This window comes from Apostichopus japonicus, chromosome 6 (genome assembly GCF_037975245.1).
Source record: "Apostichopus japonicus isolate 1M-3 chromosome 6, ASM3797524v1, whole genome shotgun sequence".
Taxonomy (NCBI): Eukaryota; Metazoa; Echinodermata; class Holothuroidea; order Aspidochirotida; family Stichopodidae; genus Apostichopus; species Apostichopus japonicus.
Genome location: NC_092566.1, coordinates 1,142,953 through 1,162,130, shown reverse-complemented (window position 1 = coordinate 1,162,130; position 19,178 = coordinate 1,142,953). Strand labels below are relative to the sequence as shown.

General features: G+C 35.5%; 1 protein-coding gene across 2 annotated transcripts in view; it reads right to left on the bottom strand.

Annotated features, from left to right (window-relative positions):
* Nucleotides 1-97: 97 nt before the first annotated feature.
* Nucleotides 98-19,178, bottom strand: part of LOC139968617 (tetraspanin-17-like) — a 43,719-nt gene continuing 24,638 nt past the window's right edge. For both annotated transcript variants that reach the window (XM_071972793.1, XM_071972794.1), the window contains exons 6-10: nucleotides 11,708-11,806; nucleotides 9,374-9,499; nucleotides 8,502-8,555; nucleotides 5,391-5,504; nucleotides 98-4,812 (exon numbers count right to left, since the gene is read on the bottom strand). In XM_071972793.1, the coding sequence (XP_071828894.1) occupies nucleotides 4,738-4,812; nucleotides 5,391-5,504; nucleotides 8,502-8,555; nucleotides 9,374-9,499; nucleotides 11,708-11,806 (468 nt within the window). In that variant the 3' untranslated portion in view covers nucleotides 98-4,737. The remainder of the gene's footprint in view (nucleotides 4,813-5,390; nucleotides 5,505-8,501; nucleotides 8,556-9,373; nucleotides 9,500-11,707; nucleotides 11,807-19,178) is intronic.

Sequence of the window (19,178 nt, the reverse complement as noted above, 5' to 3'; positions counted from 1 at the left end):
ACTGGTATGCCAAGCTACCCCTCCCTCCCTCCCATCAACCAAATGGCCAGTTATTCCACTCACAAGATACACGAAAGAATACAAATAACTCTTGGGGTCAATATTCTCTTAAAATTTTATTGGACAATCAAAGTTAATGAAATCCCTTTATTACAAGCAGAAAATGCATTTACCCTCATATGAATGGATTCGACTTACGTAGTAATCTTGATTGGATCTTGTAACAGTACACATTATTAATCCAACATGGCATGTATATTCAAAGAACAGAAAATGGGTGAACTTTTAACCCTCCGACTAATATAAAGGATTAACAATGTTTATACATCTCCGTTCTATTGCAATTTACAAGCAAAAAATCTGCTTTCTGAAATCAGAAAGCAGTATTTAAGATCCAACTTTTCCAATGACAGAAACCATTTAGCCAAACAAGAAAGAAAAGGAAGTGATGTTAGTTCCATTATAATGATGGTCAAAATATCTTATTTCTGAAAACATAAAGGTTTATTACTTTGTATATAATATAAGGATAACAAAGTGAACTATATCCAACATACACGGCAGCCTCTTCTGCAGGATCTTACCACCATCAAAATTGACTATCATGACCAGAAAAAAAATGTGACCCATCTTTTTTCCAATTTTTGTCGTCTTTCTTGAAATCTAAATCAAAACAGCACTTGAAACCAACAACCACACTAAAATGCACATGTGAGTTGAAAATACACATTGCTACAAAGACTTAAATCACATACGTAAGGGAACCAAGTGGATGTAAGAAAAAAACTTCAAGATAACGAAAGTAAATAGGAAAAAAAAAAGTTAAAACATAAAATATAATAAATGAACAAACAATCACAATTATTTTAAATTAATAATTGCTGTTATTAGTATGATATAATATTTTCCCTTCAATATAATCGATAAAACAAAGTAAAAAGGAAGAAAAGTAAGATAACTAACACAGATGAAAACAGAAACTTTTAAGTAATGAAAGCCTCTTGTTAATAATTTTTTACATTTTTTTTCGTTTAGTACTTTTTTTCGCTTCATTTACAATAATTCTGCATTAGACATGATTTTTATATATTTTTTTATTTACATTTTCTATTTGAATAGGATTGTGAATCACTTAAAAAAAAAAATTATGCCAAGAAAATCTAACAAAAACACACAACTGTATTAAAAGTCTTCCACAATAAACTGTATTGCCCACAAATATGCTAGAAAGTAAACGATAACTTGTAAACTGATACTAATTTCAAATAATTAGACTGCACTGTTTAAAAGGATTTTCTGATGGAGAAACAATGTGAAACTTATGTTGAATAAAATAATATTCCACACTGCTAGTTAAAAACCTCTCACTCAATATCTTGCCCATAACTTGAGATATGGTTAATTTGAATGAACTATTCCAGTCACAGAAAGGAGGGGGGAGGGGGAGGGGGGTAGGTATTTGATGTCATCTAGGCAAATGCCCTTTTAAAGCTTTACTTAGGCCATCTTCATCTTCTTGATTTATCCTGAACCCTAATACATTAGTTGTCAAAATCCTTTACTAGAGATATCAGTTTACTCTGTGGATAAATGATTGACCAATCATATAAAGACAAACAAGGACACAATGGTTTTTTGTCTAAAGATACAGCAATCAACTCCAGCCACCAGAAATACTTTTTTAAAAGCATTTACCTCCCTGAGACCTTCCAGTGACTAATTGATAACTATTCAATGTCTGAGAATCATTTGGACATTCAGAGCCGAAAGTAAAAAATACTTTTGAAGAATTTTCAGCAATTTTGGGGTAAATGCTGGTGAGGTGTAAAACCTGTTATTGGCATTCCCACAAAAAACTACACAAGTGTTGGCTTTAATACCACTGCCTGATAACTAAATATCATATTTCACCACAAAACAAGTGAAATTATATAATTAAAAAAAATCTACATGTTGATTCTGTCTGCCATTAAAGAGAGTTTACCTCAGGTTGAATGATTTGTATCATTTAGCACTTTCTAGTAAAATTTAAAAGCGATCAAAGTATTTATACATTGTTAAATCAATAAATATTTATTTACAAGTTTGATACAATGATATGTCCAATTTTAGCATAAATGCAATTGATGGTTTTATTACATTAAGTGCTGCCAATGGGCAAGTATCACTGGATGGTGGGAACTTTTTCATCCAAAATTTGGATGAATCTTATAAAATCAACATGACCAAAAGCTGAGTTAAACTTTCTATTAAGTTTGCCGGTTCCAATCACAACCGGCTGCTTCTTATTTTACGTCAACGCCGTGGACAAAAGTAACTTCCCAGGCATACTTAGAGAGGATTTCCAATCGAATGTAATCATCATAAATCCTTACTCGGTGAACAATAAGCCGAAAGCAACTCGGCATGAACTGAAACCAACCTTTCAAAGCACAAATCGTTGACATCTTACTAGGGCGAATAGGCTACACTTTATATTATATATTCATTCATCGTAAACCTGACTGTGTGGATTTAATTTATGCAAATAATTTAGTCTTTTAAACTATTATTAGATTAATTGAGTTTCTGCTTGTCTAGATAGCAATGTTGGTTTCTTATCCATTAAGTAAATTAATCCCCCACACGCCTTCAATCTAGTTAAGTGCACCAACCTTCTGACCTTCTGTAGGTAAGCCTGTCGTTTACTTTGTGAGTGGCATATCAAGCAAATCATTTTCTTTCCGAGTCTAATTTTGTTTGAAAATCAAACAAGCAATCATTTTTCTCTCTTTCTATCTTAATTCTTAATAATTGGTACTCTCTGAACATTTTGTCAAAATTTTTAAGTTAGTACCTAAAATCTCTTTTCTAGGAACAACGTTACATGCAAATTTATGCAAAATATCAAATGACATGATGTTCTAAGGATTAGAACACAATCTATGCAATTGATTGAATACAAGAATTTATGATCACCCAAGGCTAATAGTTATATTTTATAACATCATTTCAGGTTCATGTCGTCATCCAATGAACGATAATTCATTTGCTAGTATGCATATTGCATATGCATATAATCAAATATCTGAGTGAAAATCTCAGCCACAGGTAGGCTTGTAGCTGTATGTTTTAAGACAAGCCTTATTCATGCTTGAGTGCAGTGAATTAAATTGTTAAATGATATTAATCTAATAATTAGTTATTAAAGAACTGACACATTTACATAGCGGTTGTCTTTATTCATACACCCTATTTCCATTCTTTGCATGGAAACACAATTTAGCACAGTATGCCATATCTTGACTTTATTGAAAGTTACAACTAAAGTAATTTGAATACTTTTACTTTCGAGACAATCAATTCCAATTAGCTTCACACTTATTGAATAAACCACTTAAAAGATTAATTCAACTGGAAACCTTCATCCCAAAGGGAATTAAGACCCTATCTTGTTTCATTTGTTTGGCTCAGTCACACTTCCTGAGGTCCTATAACAAGAACTTCCTTGCCGAGTTATTCTCTGTAGTGAGATGGCTAGTTGTTTCACTCTTATTCATAGACCAGCTGGCTTTAGTAAATAACATCCAAGACAGCTTGTTATTTATGCTGTAACGCCAGTGTCTGTATCTACATGATTGCATTATGTGTAAGGGCCAGTGTTGGATTATTCAATGGAAACATCAGGCAAATGCCTATGTTTTCAGATATGGATTTCATAGCTCAAATCATTACATCATTGGGATCAGTTCCAACAAGAAGAAAAACGCATTTCCTGCTAGTTTTCAGTGACAAAATGTAGAGTACGTTTTGTACGCCTCTACAAAAAACACAATAAATGGATAAATGATTAACCTTTCACTTTACAGCCTCTTTAATCTCTTGGGTTTGATAAATAAAACCTGAGTCTTGTTTTCAAACAGTGTGGTGGACATTCACACACAGATTGGTGGACATTCACACACCATTGAGTTTAAAAAAGATTTCTTTTTTTATAAGAAAAAAACAGTTGATAAAAAACATTACTTGTTATGAAAATTTGTAACAGTTGTCATACAGCCATGAAGGTACACGGTAACAATGAAACATGTACAAACTAAAATATGATACGATATTACTTTTGCTTATGCCTGAGTTAGACAACCCTGGAGATTAGACTTTATTTGTACATTTTAACTCTGGTCAAAGCAATTAATGAATCAAGTGAGATTTATATCAAATCACCCGCAGTATTAGACACTAATCTCTCGTCGAGAATAGTTTACACATTGACGATGTCGACGAAGATCAAGAAATTAAAAGCTACATATGTTGACAAGACAGCAATCTCTTGAGTGTGGTAACGACTGAAATGATCTTTGTTCTGAAATGTTCCATGATGTTACAAACTGGAAAAAAAATGATTTTGGTGGGTAGCCGAGGTACTACCTCAATTTTATATATATTTATATCTTTATGATAGCATAAAGGAAAACTCCATATGTTCTGTGGTTGTTATCTGAGATAGACCTTCTAATTTTAAAACAAGGAGATATTTGCTTTTTGCTTTTTGTGCTTTGAGAGGTTACGTGGTAGTATTATCACGTCCTAATGGTAAAAAAAGTCTGTTTATTTCTGGACGATGTTACAAACTGGACAAATTCTGTTATGGTTAGTTGAGGAGGTACTACCTCCTTCCTGATGCTACACGATATTGACCAAAAGGCACTGTCAGTCTTCTCCCTTGAGTAGCATCATCCACCAACATCCTGGAATGAATTATCGATGCGCCCAGCGGGCCTTTTGGCGTTTGATGTCGTTGATGAGGGAATGTGCAAAACAGAATCCAAACAACTGCGACAAAAAGAAGACAGATTTATGTATCAGGCGTGGCAACAAGTGACCACTCTGTGACCACACTAAAATGCTAATAAGATCTGCTACAGTTAATAATCATATTATCCAATCATATCCACTGAAATAACTGGGAATAATGGATCATTGAAAGTAAACATGAGGGACTTCATGAGAGGTCAAAGAGGCTCTGAAATAGATTTGACCATTACATAAGATGATGTCACAACTCTTGGGGATTAAGTTATGAATAAAACAGACCTATGTATGTACTTAAAAGAGGTTTAATACATACACACGTACAAAAAAACCAAACATATAAAGACAAAAAAAGAAACTAACTGGGGCTACTTTTGAGTTTAAGACTGTTTCCACCTCTAATTATAGAGACAATCAGGGGAAAGAATATTGGTAGCATTAGTATCTATAAATATGTAATTAAAATATTTATACTGGATTGTAATAAACTTCAATCTTCTTCTTTTGTTTTTAGCAAAAGGACCCTTTTGAGGATTCAAATATTGGTAATCTGAATAACAAAACGATGAAAAGGATTAAGCAATAGAAAGGAGACTAACCTCGACCAAGACAATGACCCCAGCAATGCCTGCTATGTAATATAGGTACCTATTAATCCACATTGTAAACATATCCGCACAGCCAGTGGTGTAAATCTTTGTGTGGAAAGTATTCTGCAGAAGGGAAAAAACAAAGAAAAGATAAAAGAGTTAGTGATGCCCTTATCATCCTCCCGAGAAATCTGAAACCTCGTTAGATTGGCATATTTGATATCATCGATGGGTAAGCCTGTGTCCTGGTATTGAAATAAGCCAATATTTGATATTTCCCGTCTCACACTATGTCACGATGGAGTTAAATGTGGTTTAATACTTTGCAATGAAACCCCACATTTAATATAGTATATATATCAATATGATTCAATTGCTACATTAATGTAGAAGAGTACATATGCAGTGGCTGCACAGAAACAGTGACTATTACACAATTTTATTATGATTTAAATTTATAAATATTGATACTGCACACTAATTGTTAAAGAAAGAGTTGCTCCCTGATTTTCTTTTGGTTGTTTTGGTCTCGAAACTCAGCCAAAACAATATGAAATAAAGGTAAGACATGGAAATGTTCTTAATGGCTCAATCGGTGAAGTTGGGGCTCACTAATATATTGCAGGATTACCTCACTTCTTATATTTATATTTCCTCGGGTGAAAAGGATTTTGTATTGGTTGTCTCACCTTTTGTTGTCAAATACATACATCACTTTTCCATGTATCTTAAATTTCAACAAAACAAAAAAAAGAGTATTTATGAAGAATAAAATCATAATAACAATCATAATAATGTGGTGTATTTCCATTTTTTCTGTGCGTATATGTCAATGAGAGAATACTTTCTATTCAATTAACAGGACAAACAAATAATGAAATAGAAATATTTAGTTAAATTATGGAAATAAGACTCTTGTGGTGAGTGTAACCACTTAGGTCAACAAAGATGAAATAATCTGGTATCAATATGCTACGTGTAGGTTAAAACATTAGTCCACAACACTTTCAGAAGATTATGTCACTGTGGTGTCATTGAATCTGTTGATGGTGGCTTGTGTTTAAGACTTAATTTATCACAGATGAAGCTTGAGCTAGTAAGATATAAGTTCGGATCAGTTTATACTGTACGCATGTGTCTTGTGGAGTGTAATATTTTCAATGACCAGGAGGGGCCCAAACATGACCTCTGACCATAGATTAACTACATCATCACTGACCTATTACCTTCTGATCACTGTTGCCAGGTGTCAATCACATTACACAGAAAGCCTAAGAAATGAAGACTTTTATGTGATTTGTTCTGTTCTTACAACAACTGACCTTTGACCTTCACATTAAGTCAAACTTTCACGACCCATCACCGATCACTGATAATAAGTTTGATCAAACATGAATGATACAAAGAGTGGGCTTTTATGTGAGTTTAACTGTTTTCACCCCCCTCATGACCCAAAGTAACCTTTAACCATAAGATTAATCACAACTTTTATTACCTACAGTATCATCTGATGATAACTATGACCATGTCCCGTATGAGTGATTTCAATGTTTGATCCCTCATGATTCCAGATGACATTTGACCTTCTTAATGTCGATCAAATTATCAAGTTTGGTAAAGAAAAAAAATCAGCTAGGGACCTGCAAGCAGTAGCCTTAAACTGTTGCTGCTAGACAGAGGACGGATGGACGGACGGACCTGCAGATGCATTGCCATGACGATGCAGGCGCATTGCCATGATGATGCAGACGCATTGCCATGACGATAGCTCATCAAGGTGAGCAAATAATTACAATCATAGCACTCAGTGGTTCATGTTTTCTCATTTGAAAAGCAACAAACAACCTTGCGAAAATGATGAATATGGTAAAACTTTTTCAAGGTATATTGATATTCAATCCATATTTTCAGGAAGTGGTTTCAAACTTGATCAGTTCTGACATTGAACATTTCACCCCATTATTTGGCTCTCAGTCGACGCTAACAATTGATAGCTTTTGATGTCTTTTCCATTATCAGCTGCTTCAGGGCTAGCAGAATGTAATTTAAGGAAACATTCATTTTCAGAATACCTACTCTGACGATGATCTCAGAGGTTTGAAAGTGCTTCGTCTGGTTTTCATATTTTACCTTCAAAACATTTGTCACCCAGCCATGAACAGTCAACGGTACATTACATTGGGAGGCTGAATTTAATGGCAAACGTGCACTAGCAGACCACTTGGAATGCTAGATGAATTCCCCAAAGATTTCAAATTTGCATAACTTTTACATGACCTGTTTTTTTCTTTTACTTTTTTTTTTCTCCTTTTGAAAGCCTTTAAAATTTAAGCTGCCTTTCAACTCTGTGAGATATTTTTGATGGGAATTCCCCTGGGAAGTTTTATGACGTATGCAATTGATCAGCCTATGACAGGATTATACATATATATCAAAAAAATTGTTAAGTCAGTGTATAGAATGTAAGTGCCCGAAAATGGCCCTGCTAACCCAGTTAATCTTTCAGAAATCCCTTCTGACTTAAACATGCTCTTAACTGTATTGATTATGGATTCCATAACGACACTCCGTCACATCAACATTATATCAGTGAAACACCTAAAATGGTTTTTAAATGAAGTTCTGGTTTGATGGCATATTTCAAGAATCTCGCTCCATTTGCAATATATACTTTCTCTATGCAAATATCAACTTAAATTTTTTTTTTTAATTGTTTCGTAAAAACAATTCTAAAAGGCGGAACCGACTAGCTCCCTGTTTATCCGAGGAAGTCAAACTAGATTTTTATAAAGACTGGCACTGTTTGAAGGACGTAACATGTTTTAGTCGTGACATAATGAATGAATACTTTCAGTGAATCAAAATGTACCCAACATCTGGAGTACACAATTTAACCATAACTGCATCTGAACAAGCAGATGCACAGAAACAAAATTTTACCGATTGTTTTGGTTAATAATATATTAATATCTAGTGCATAATACTGTTTTTCTTCTTGTAGCCCAATGTAATCTATTTATGCACCATGTTTCCTATTAATCGAACAGATTAGTAATGGCTGATTACGACCGATCCAAATTTCTGCAAAAGAAATGTTTCACATGACACACTGCAACTTACTTGTTGTTCGGGGGAACGAACTCCATAACCGCACTGGGTGTTGGCTACTCCGCTCTAAATTAGATGGTAAATGATGAGAATTAAAAAGATATTTAAACATCGTTCTAAACAAGGCATCCATTTTCAGTCAAATTTCAAAACAATTTATCTCTTAACAGGGCATATTTTGAGTATTACAATTTGGTTCATTTGCATGAGAAGAGTAAAACAATCAACATCTCTTTTCAAAATCGATGTCTAGTCTTATTCTTGTTACCAACGTGTACACTGTGTAGCAATGTATAGCATTGATAACAACAACAACACAGGTAAAGAAAGACATACACAAAATTGAACAGCATATGGTTTTACTTTCCCTTGTATATTTATGATTTCATTGAAAATAGTTTGCTAATAAGCCTGTATTATGTACTGGGTTTGAATTAACACCATTCTAACCAAGCCTGTACAACTGATTTATGTACCTAAACATTAGTCCTGTATTACTGCTTATTATCAACAAATAATATGATTAGCTGCTCTCATAGAATCTGCATAATTTCTGTACCTAAACATTTAGTCCTGTATTACTGTTATTATCAACACATATTATGATTAGCTGTTCTCAAAAACCTGTACAGTGACTGATGTGTGTTGTAATTCAGGAAAATGCATATGAGAACTTTGATTAAGAAATGGTAAAATTCTAGGCCTGCATTGTCCGCGTCTGTTTACATATATGTTCAAACTGTTTTAGATTTTGTGGATATCCTTGTAGAACACGGAAATATCTCTGGGAGTGGTACAAAATCTGAGCTTCCGTAAAATTTGTAATAAACAGGAGTGGTTGTAAAAGACGACCACATCTATGTGGTGAATTTATAAAATCTTACTGCTTGATCCGGTATACAACAGGAGAAAGGCACACCACAGGCTTCAGGGTTATTGGCAGGACCACTACAGTTGAAATAAATATTATTATCCCAGTCTTCATAGGAATTGACACCACAACAAGAAAGCTGAAAAATGAAAAAAAATAATAATAGATTTAAAGGTGTGCTGTATAGACCCCAACAATAGCACGCTATCATGGAAAGGTTTCCTGAGATTACATAATCGACCTGCCTTTGTGGTATAATGACCTCTTTTTACCAATTAGTCTGCAACGCCTGCAACATATGTTTTCTTGTATGAGGGTCTTTGTGTTTGTTAAGAGGCTATGCAGGCTAATTGTAGAGCCTGAGGTGGATTTACGATCGTGGCAGGTTGATTACATGATCACAAAACTTTCCTACAAAGCTATAGCGTGCTATAATTGGAACCAATAAAGCAGATCTTTAAATGTTGTTCACCTGTATTGGATGCCCACAGTGGCCAATGGAATTTCTATTATTATCAATGCTCATTTACTCCACTGCATGAGTGCATGAATACCTTTCAGTGTCAATGAAATTACAGTAATGTTCTACTGTATTTTGTGAACACTTGTGACGACTACCAAACAACAGTGTTGTTACGAAGGCAACAGGAACCCTACCAGTAGTTCACTGGTTACCCTGATGAATATCGATAATAGTCTTCCAGTTGTAGAAGTAAAGTAAAGGAAAACCTTCAGCAAGAAGAACTGGACACTATGACAAGGAAAATAGTTACATTATTTCTCAGATAGAGAGTATAGTTTGTCAGTTCATATAAAGGTTAACTATTATTCCTAGTAATACCTCATTATGTGTGTCAAGAACTTATAGTAACACCTTACTGCATGTTCAAACAACAACTCACAAAGCATTTAAACCCACAGACAGAGACATGTCATCCCTTTTAACCTTTGAATTGTTCCCACTTCTTGTCAACTTTATGGCTTTAGTGTAAATATATCTGGGTGTGTGCATTTGTTTGTCTGGAAGACAATCCATCGTCCCAGGAATACCACAGGATTGGTTCCTGATACAACATATCAATCACCGTGAAAACTGACACCACCTTTCAAAATAGTTTCATGATTCGACCTGTACCACCTTTCCACCTACGTGACTCAGTACATACCCTCAAGTATCACTGTCAGGTGGAACCATTGCTGGCCCCATGAGGAACGCCAAAGGTGCTAGGTTTGTTTGCAAAGTAAGCTTTCTCCCACAAATGGAAGTTGAGCACCAAGCATAAATTGGGTGTCTTCTTCATTAGCATGTTTAATATACCGTTGTATGTCATAACAATCAGTTCACTTGCTCTGAGGGCTATGGTAGTCCTGAAGAGACATACAGTTATGAAACAAACACCATCGAAGCTTGTCTGTGCTTGTGGACTGTCATTATCTTGTATATCTTCATAGCTTATTGGAATTGCAATGTTACATTTAGCTTGACAGCAAATCAACTACATGATATCAGTTATCAAGTTTCACAAAGTCAAATCATGACTAAATTTTTAAATATTGAGCAGCTGTCTTCCATTTAATCAATATTGGGTTTGCAGTTTTAATCGATTGTGATGTCATAGCATATATACTTTAATAGTTAACAAGTCTTCAGCTCATATGTCCATTCAAGACCACTGTACATAGCTTCATCGTTTATAAGAATATCAAACCAGGAACAAGTTTAAAAGCAAATGTTTCTAATTTGATTTTATAGGATTGAATGAAAATCTTAAAATTATCAACAAGTGGTTCAGGTATGTAACTGATAACTGCATCTCTTGTGGCTTACAAGAAAGTACTCGATAACATTGTATTTGAATTTTGGGCATTAACCACCACAAAGTGGACAGATTTGGAAGTATTATCACAACTGACTAGTCTACATGTCACTTATATCAAACACATCCTGTTTTATGATACAGATGAATCTGTATACAACAGTAAAATTATATATTTCACTTCCTACTCCATTCCTTATCCAATTAGTTCATCTCATCCCAAAGTTGTAAACAGCTGAGTAATGGACCTTACTCTTGTCTCAAATTTTCAAATTTTAAACCCAAATACTTCAACTCAAAATAGATACGGTCAAAGTTCATCTGCTATGAAAGTGCCATAAGCCCTTAACAGCTTATATTTGTTTTGAAAATTTATCAGACTTTCTATTTTGTGATAAAATAAGCATTTGTTGTGATAAGAGGACAAATGACTGACAATATCTTTTGAGCTTATCTTTATCTATCTTGATGATTTGAATCTTTACTTCGGGAACAAAAAGAGAAAAGCAGATTTATAAAGAAGAACGTACACCGGATTGTAATGCGTCTATGAGATCCTGGAAATCAGCATTTTCTCTGTAATCTGTTATGGTCACATCTGTTAAGGACTTTTGAAACTGTGCCTGAATCTGGATGGAAAGAGGGGGGGAAAAAAAAAGAAGATATATAATTAAAGTGCAACATTAGGAACGCTAAAGAGGTACAAATGTATTTGATAATAAAATTTTGGTCTGCAATTTAATACCAAATCTAATGAACAATTACAGAAAGTAAGATTACAATTGACCTCTGTAGAGGTTTGTACCAAACAAAGATTTAACGAAGCTATTGTTTAATGAGTACATCTTGGTTCTCGATATATATACTGTACGTACTTCCTGGTCAAGACACTTCTTCATATAAGTATAAATCACATGTAAAAAGAGGGACTGGGAAGCTTCGAATCGTTAATATTTGCTTTGTTATTTGAGCGAAACTTGACTGGTAAAGCCTATAGATACACTGCATACATTAGTTAGGACTTCCCTGTGTCAAAAGCAGGTCGCTGTGTGGCTGCAGCATTCGTTAGTTATGCTGTGTGGGATATAATCTTTTGTGCTGTGCAGTTTCACACAATAGACACTGCTGGTTTGCCAAGATAATCTCTATTATTTCATATTGGTTCAGCCTTGGTACCAGGTATTTTGCAGATGCTACGGTGCAGGTGCTAAGGTTGTGGGGAGACAGGTAAGCTAGGAGCCAAGTAAATTCTCTATTATTTGATATTGGTTCAGCCTTGCTACCGGGTATTTTGCAGATGCTACAGTGTTTCTATTTGACACAGTGCCTTGTGCCTTATAATATCAATTATCAACATATTGATCAGTTGCCAACATATTGATCAATTGCTAATACCATTAATGAATCATCCTTAGACTTGAAAATAATGATTTTGTGAAAAATTATGTGTCCACAGATTAGATATCCAGCTTTCAGTCAAACAAAAATATAAAAAACCTGGTATATAAACTCCATGACAAGGCTAGCATGCAATATTGTGATCAAAGAAAGACATTATTTTACCCTGTGAACATCATAAAAAAAAACACACATTGAATCTGGAAAAACTGAAAGAGTGCGACCATCCTGTATCTGATAACCAGCAAACATGGAACAAGATCAAATTTACGTTCTCTCCGTCAATATCTTACAGCAGTTCAGGAAATTGTTGAATTAACCCTTTTCCCGTCATTGAGGCTTATTTTCCATGATCAACAGACTCTCCCCCAATGGAACTGTTTAACAATACTACAAATGCAAATTCAATGGCAAGTCCAAGGTGTGATTTACGTCAGTAATTTATCAAACAGGATATTTGTCTATTCAAAAGTAATTTATTATGGCAGGACTTGGTGACAAACAAAGCCATTCTAAATCTTGATTACTTAATACTATATTCTTTCATTGTTTAGCGTCTGAATATCTGAATCAGCAGTCTGAACATCAAAAATATGTTTTTCATTACTTTCAAACATCCAATTTTGTTTGTCAATTGCTTTTTTATTCAAATTCAAAAGCAAATAGAAGAAAAATATCGCCTAAATGGTATTCACCATAAAACCTATAACAGGATAGAAAAATACATTAAAGCTATGGTGAAACAAAGATACTGTACAATTCAAACATCAAAGGCAATTCTAAAATCATATGTTTTCAGCGATGTTTTAAAACTGGCAAGGCTTGCGCAGGTACATACTGAATTCGGCAGTATATGTATATATATATATATATATAAATATATATATATATATTTCCAAATTTCTGAAACGAATATGTATACTGGTAGGAATAAATCCAAGTTTGAAGAATGCCCTTAGAGACAAAGAACTCCTGCCTTTCTCATGTTACAAAAAATATTGATGGAATAAAACTATCACAATGTAATTTTACAATCTTTCAGAGAAAACATATGATACAGGTATATATATATATAATAATCAAATATTGTAAACAGTCCATTGATATAATATATGCAAGGTATTCCCTGTATACATATGAAGTATTACGTTACGTGTGTATTAAAGTATTGTGTAAAATATATTTGAGGTTGGACCAAAAATAAACACTTGTAAATAATAAGCAGCAAATTTGGTCAACAAGAGAAAAAAAATTAGGCACATCATTTCATGCATGAAAGGTTAGTAATGTTATCTGTGACTGTTTGTAATCAAAGTTCAGACAGCAAATTTTTATGTTGGTCTGAAAGTTTACTCTAGACATATCTGCTATAAGTGGTTAAAAAACATTAGAAAAGCATGTACTGTACCTCACCATGATAAAGTAAACTATCTGCAAACTACCATTTATTGATAGATGTGTACTAGGTCATCTGGATGGGTCTAGTTTTATTCTGTGCTTATAGCTACTGGCTGAAGTTTAGAAATCATTATAATATGGAAACTGATCCTTCTGACCTAGGTCTTCATAAACTGCCAAAAGTTTAAATTGGTAGTGTTTATCCTTACAGCTTCAGCTCTGACAATATTAGGTCCAATTTGATTCCATACCAGCAAGAATCGTGACCTGTAGATAGGGTGAGTAGGTGTGGATGGGTACCCAGATAACATCATGCTAGCGGTCCACCGGCGGCCCGCCAGCTGCACCACTGGCGGTCCACCGGCGGGGAAAGCCGGCGGAACGCCAGAGATTTGGCCGGCTTTAATCCGGCGGTCCGCCGGCGACTACGCCAGAAGACCGCCGGAGAAACGCCAGCGTACCGCCGACGTACCGCCAGTGTTTCACAAGCAGACCGCCGAAGAAACGCCGGCGTACCGCCGGTGTACCGCCAGTGATCCACCAGTAGACCGCCAGAGAAACGCCAGCGTACCGCCGAAGAAACGCCAGCGTTCCGCCGGTGTACCGCCAGTGTTCCACCGGCAGACCGCCGAAGAAACTCCAGCGTACCGCCGGTGTTCCACCAGTAGACCGCCAAAGAAACGCCAGCGTACCGCTGGTGTACCGTCAGTGTTCCACCAGCAGACCGCCGAAGAAACGCCAGTTTTCCGCCGGTGTACTACCAGCAGACCGCCGGAGAAACGCAAGCTTACCACCGGAGTACCGCTGAATTTCTGTCAGAGAGAGCCACTGGCTATCCACTAGCTAATATCCAGTGTTCTGGCGACCTGCTAGCCCAAATCTGGTATTTCGCCAGCAACCCGCTAGGCAGAGATATTCACATGAATTGCTAACCAAATATCTGTGTTCCGGTAGAAAACTGTCCGTCAAATATCGGGTTTTGTCCCAGCACATTGTCAAGGGAATGCTAGCAAGAGTGCCAGCTTGTTTGGGGTGTACTACTAGAACAGAGCTATTGGTCTACCTGCAGATTTTACTGAATTACACATGCGGTTACATATGAAGAAATAATGACTAACACAGTGAAATTAGTTGCTATCATTTTATTACGCCTATAAATTACAAAGCGAGAAAATGAGTTCCAGCGTTAAATATTGCAACAGCACTAAAGAAATTCACTCGTCAACTATTTGTGGTGAAGTCCGAGATTTTCGCCCTCCCTCACAATCAGATGCATCCTTCAGAAATCTAACCACCGCCGCCTGAATATCAGATGAAGTCGATTGAGCAGTTCCTCCGTACAGCTTCTGTTAATACAAAACACATTACACAAAACATTACATAAAAGATTGCATTCTACACAAGCAGTAAAATGAAGCCAATAATGGGTTACCCGATACTCATAGCTAGGACAGTTACTACTGTTCATGTTCCACAACCATGCATCAGTTACTACTGTAACTGCTCGTTACACATGTGTTACAGGTGGCAAGTTTTTTGTAAATGCAAATTTAAAAAAATAAATAAATAATTATAAAATTTAATATACTAAAAATTTTATTTTTAAATTACTGCAAATTTTCACCTATCTGACTCTTAGTTCAACGTGTCACATCTTTTTGATAATTACTGTGCCAACTGTAACACTAGCTATGAGTATCGGCTGGGGTCTCACATTATGATCACAATTGGTTAAACTACATTATTCACATTTTCACACATTTACCATTTTTTCAGTGATATACGAAATATTTCCTTTGCATTTGACAGTCACCTTCTTTCATTTTATACTGAACACATGCATTACTGTTGCAAATCCAGGTCCCATCAATTGGGAAAGAAAGTGACAATGGACTGGTCAATAAAATCATATGGTGAATTAACTTTAAAATCAATGCTGAATGCTGCTTTTCAACTGCATCTGAAACAACACATCTTACATCAAAATATATTTGTAGTAACTTATTTAAATGACCAGAATTCAATGTATATTAAAGCAAGAATTCTCGTTGATGGGGTTTTGCATTGAAAAGCTGGCCGATCCATGAGTCAAATGCACAACCCCCTCCCCACAACTCAAGGTTCTCTTCACTGCTGCTGAAAACAAAAATGACACATATAAACTCACTTTCATACATGCAGCTTCGCAAAGGCTGTTTTCCCAGTGGTACATGTCCAGTTCAGTGTGGTAGCAACTGCATTTGCCAATAAATCACCCATGATTCTTTTAACGCACTCCTTCAACGTGTTGCCACCAAGAATTGATAGTCTTCTCTTCTTGAAACAACAAAAAGAAAGAAAAGTTAATCAGAAACCATTCAATAATTATTATACAAACAGAAATATTCAAGTAATTCTATTTCATCCAAACTTTGGCATCTTTTGCTAATTTCTTATCAATATTTTAAGAGGAACTAGCAATGCAGTGCTGCAATGTTCCTTTCTGGGTCCAGTCAAAAACAAGATTGATTTAACAGCCCACTTTTGTAGAATGCACCGCAATGTAAAATCATTTCTGGCCAAACTCTTGTTACCTAAATGCTTTCATGTCTGTTACTACCTTAGAGTTTTAATTTTCTCCCAGGAAAAGGAAATTAGCCCCTCAGGAAATATTTTATTTTGTACAGACCACTGACACAATAAAACCTGACTTGGCTTCAAATTTATAATGATAAACTAACATTACACTCTGGAAAACTGTTTTCTGATTACTTTCCTTACACTTTTAAACTGACTTACCAAATATCTTTCCAAAGCCTTGTTTGTTTCAATAGAGTCATCCAGGTTATTAAATTCCTCCAAAGATCCCACAGGAATAGTAACGCGCTGGCTTCTAACTTAGTTCCTGAAATCCTGATCTGGAAAAATTGATAAATTGTGATTTAATCTGCTGACTCCATCTTCCTCAAAAAACAACAACAGCAGCATACTTTGGTGTTTCCATACTTCAAATTAAAGTTAACAGTAAATAAGTTCACAACAACATATTGTGCAGGAGAGGAATGGCTATCTGTCACTCCTTTATATACTTAGAAGCCTTTCACTCTTAACTTCAACTGTGTCATCATGCAGCTCAAAGTTGTTATCATTATTGCATGTTTCTTGTAAAACAGTGTTGACATGCCCATCAACCTCATTTTGTATTTTCCTTGTTTAGTTCGCCAGGGATTTCACATGAGTCATTTTTTCCGTTAATCTACTGCAAAATAAGAACCAAAAACAATAATCTAGAGCTCTTCATTCTGTATCCATTACTAACAATGGGCATTAACCCTTGGATTAATTTTTTTTTTGGGGGGGGGGGAGAACTATTATATAAGGTCAAATTTACATCATCAAATACAGACAAATCATGTTATTCGTTACTCTGTCTGCAGAGCTTTTTAAACAGAATAACATACCCTCCTGCTTGCCGAAAGTTGTATCTACTTTCATTGCCATTTAATTCATCTGGGAATACAATAGAGGGGCAAATTGAACCTAAACTACCTCTACTAACTATGCTTTCAATGATTTATTGCCAAGGAATTTAAACAGTTCTCCCCGCAGCACTTTAAACTTTGAACCCTTTAAAGTAACTTTCCATAGAGTTAAATAGTGGCACGCAGTACAGACATAGCACAGAGGCAGTTCAGCTATTGGGCAAATATACTTTACTTTAACTGAGGATCACTTCAATGTAGGCAGTTATTTTCTTGGAAATCATGTGCAGAATGATTCACCAGAAACTGAGCACATGGAATAGACCCAATGCAAATATTTCAAATTGACAGTAGCTAAGACAAAAAGCAACAAAAAGAGATAAGGCAGCCACAATTTTTTTAGAAGCCTAGAGGCTAGATATGAAATATTTTTCATTATCGTGTTGGTTGGTATCACCAAGAGCGTAGGAACCGGGGGGGGATGGGGGCGCCAGCCCCCCAGTGAAAAATGTGGAGGGGCGGAAGTATCATTACGCCCTCCCCCCCCCCCCCCCCTGGCTTCGCAAGTCAGAAAACCCCTTTTTCATTCCCAAATGAGAAAAAAATCTCACTTGGAGCACCAAATTGCATCTAAGGCCAGGTGACAATACAAAATTAAGTTTACAAAATTGAGTGGGTGTTGAAGTGTACCATATTGCACCCTCCCCCCAGGCCGGCCATCAGTCTTCAGCCCCCCACTCAAAAGTACCTTCCTACGCTACTGGGTATCACTATACTCCACAGGAGTACTCATAAACTATGATGACGATGACCTATTGTTCTCCAAAATGCTTAATTTGTCACAAAAACTTTGAAGCCTAAGCACTAAACATGAAATCCAAAAAGATTTAACCACCAACCCATTCCTGATATTTAAAAACAACCATACTTATATTATTATTAATAAGGTTTTAACATTGAGTCTTTACCTTCTTAACTAGCCTAGGCCTAGGCCTAGCTATAAACAAATAAAACAGCACATTATTTCTTAAAAGTTATGGATGACCATGATTTTTCAATACTGTAACATACCAAATGATTTAAAACTAGGCCTAGGCCCCTAGTACTAGTGTACTACCACTACTAGTAGTAACTAGTAGTAGTACTGTACTACTAGTAAAGTAATATATATTTCAGAATATGATATTTAAAATTAGGAGGAAGCCTTCCATAGTCATCTAGTAATATTAACAGTATTAACCTTCTGCAGATAACAGTTTTCTTCTAATACAGTCAGCAAACAAATGTTTCGGCATAACATTGCATAACCTAGCTATTATACAAACAACGGTCATTAGTTTACCTTTATGTGTGATCGTTATTGCTCAGCCTAACACAATTAACACCTACAAATGTAGGCTAGGTGTAATTCATACACCGCGAAAGGCTTCTCATTAAGCGATACATTCTAGCCTAACGCTAGATTACGTCTAAGTTTATTTAAAAAATAGTCACTTCAAATACTTGCGAAATCAAATGTACAACTGTCAACCCTTAGTAAGAAAAAACAGGTACATACCTCTTAAGCAAATTTGTATCTGCAGACTGCAAGTACTTTCAAAACAATTGATCAGGATATCCAACATCGAAAGAGTTGTAACGGATTACGAAAGCGACCGCTTTTCAAACTAGCTGCTATATCTGAGGACACTGAGCATTGCGGTTTAGCGATTGGATGCCAGTTATACTAGGCTCGTTCGATCAG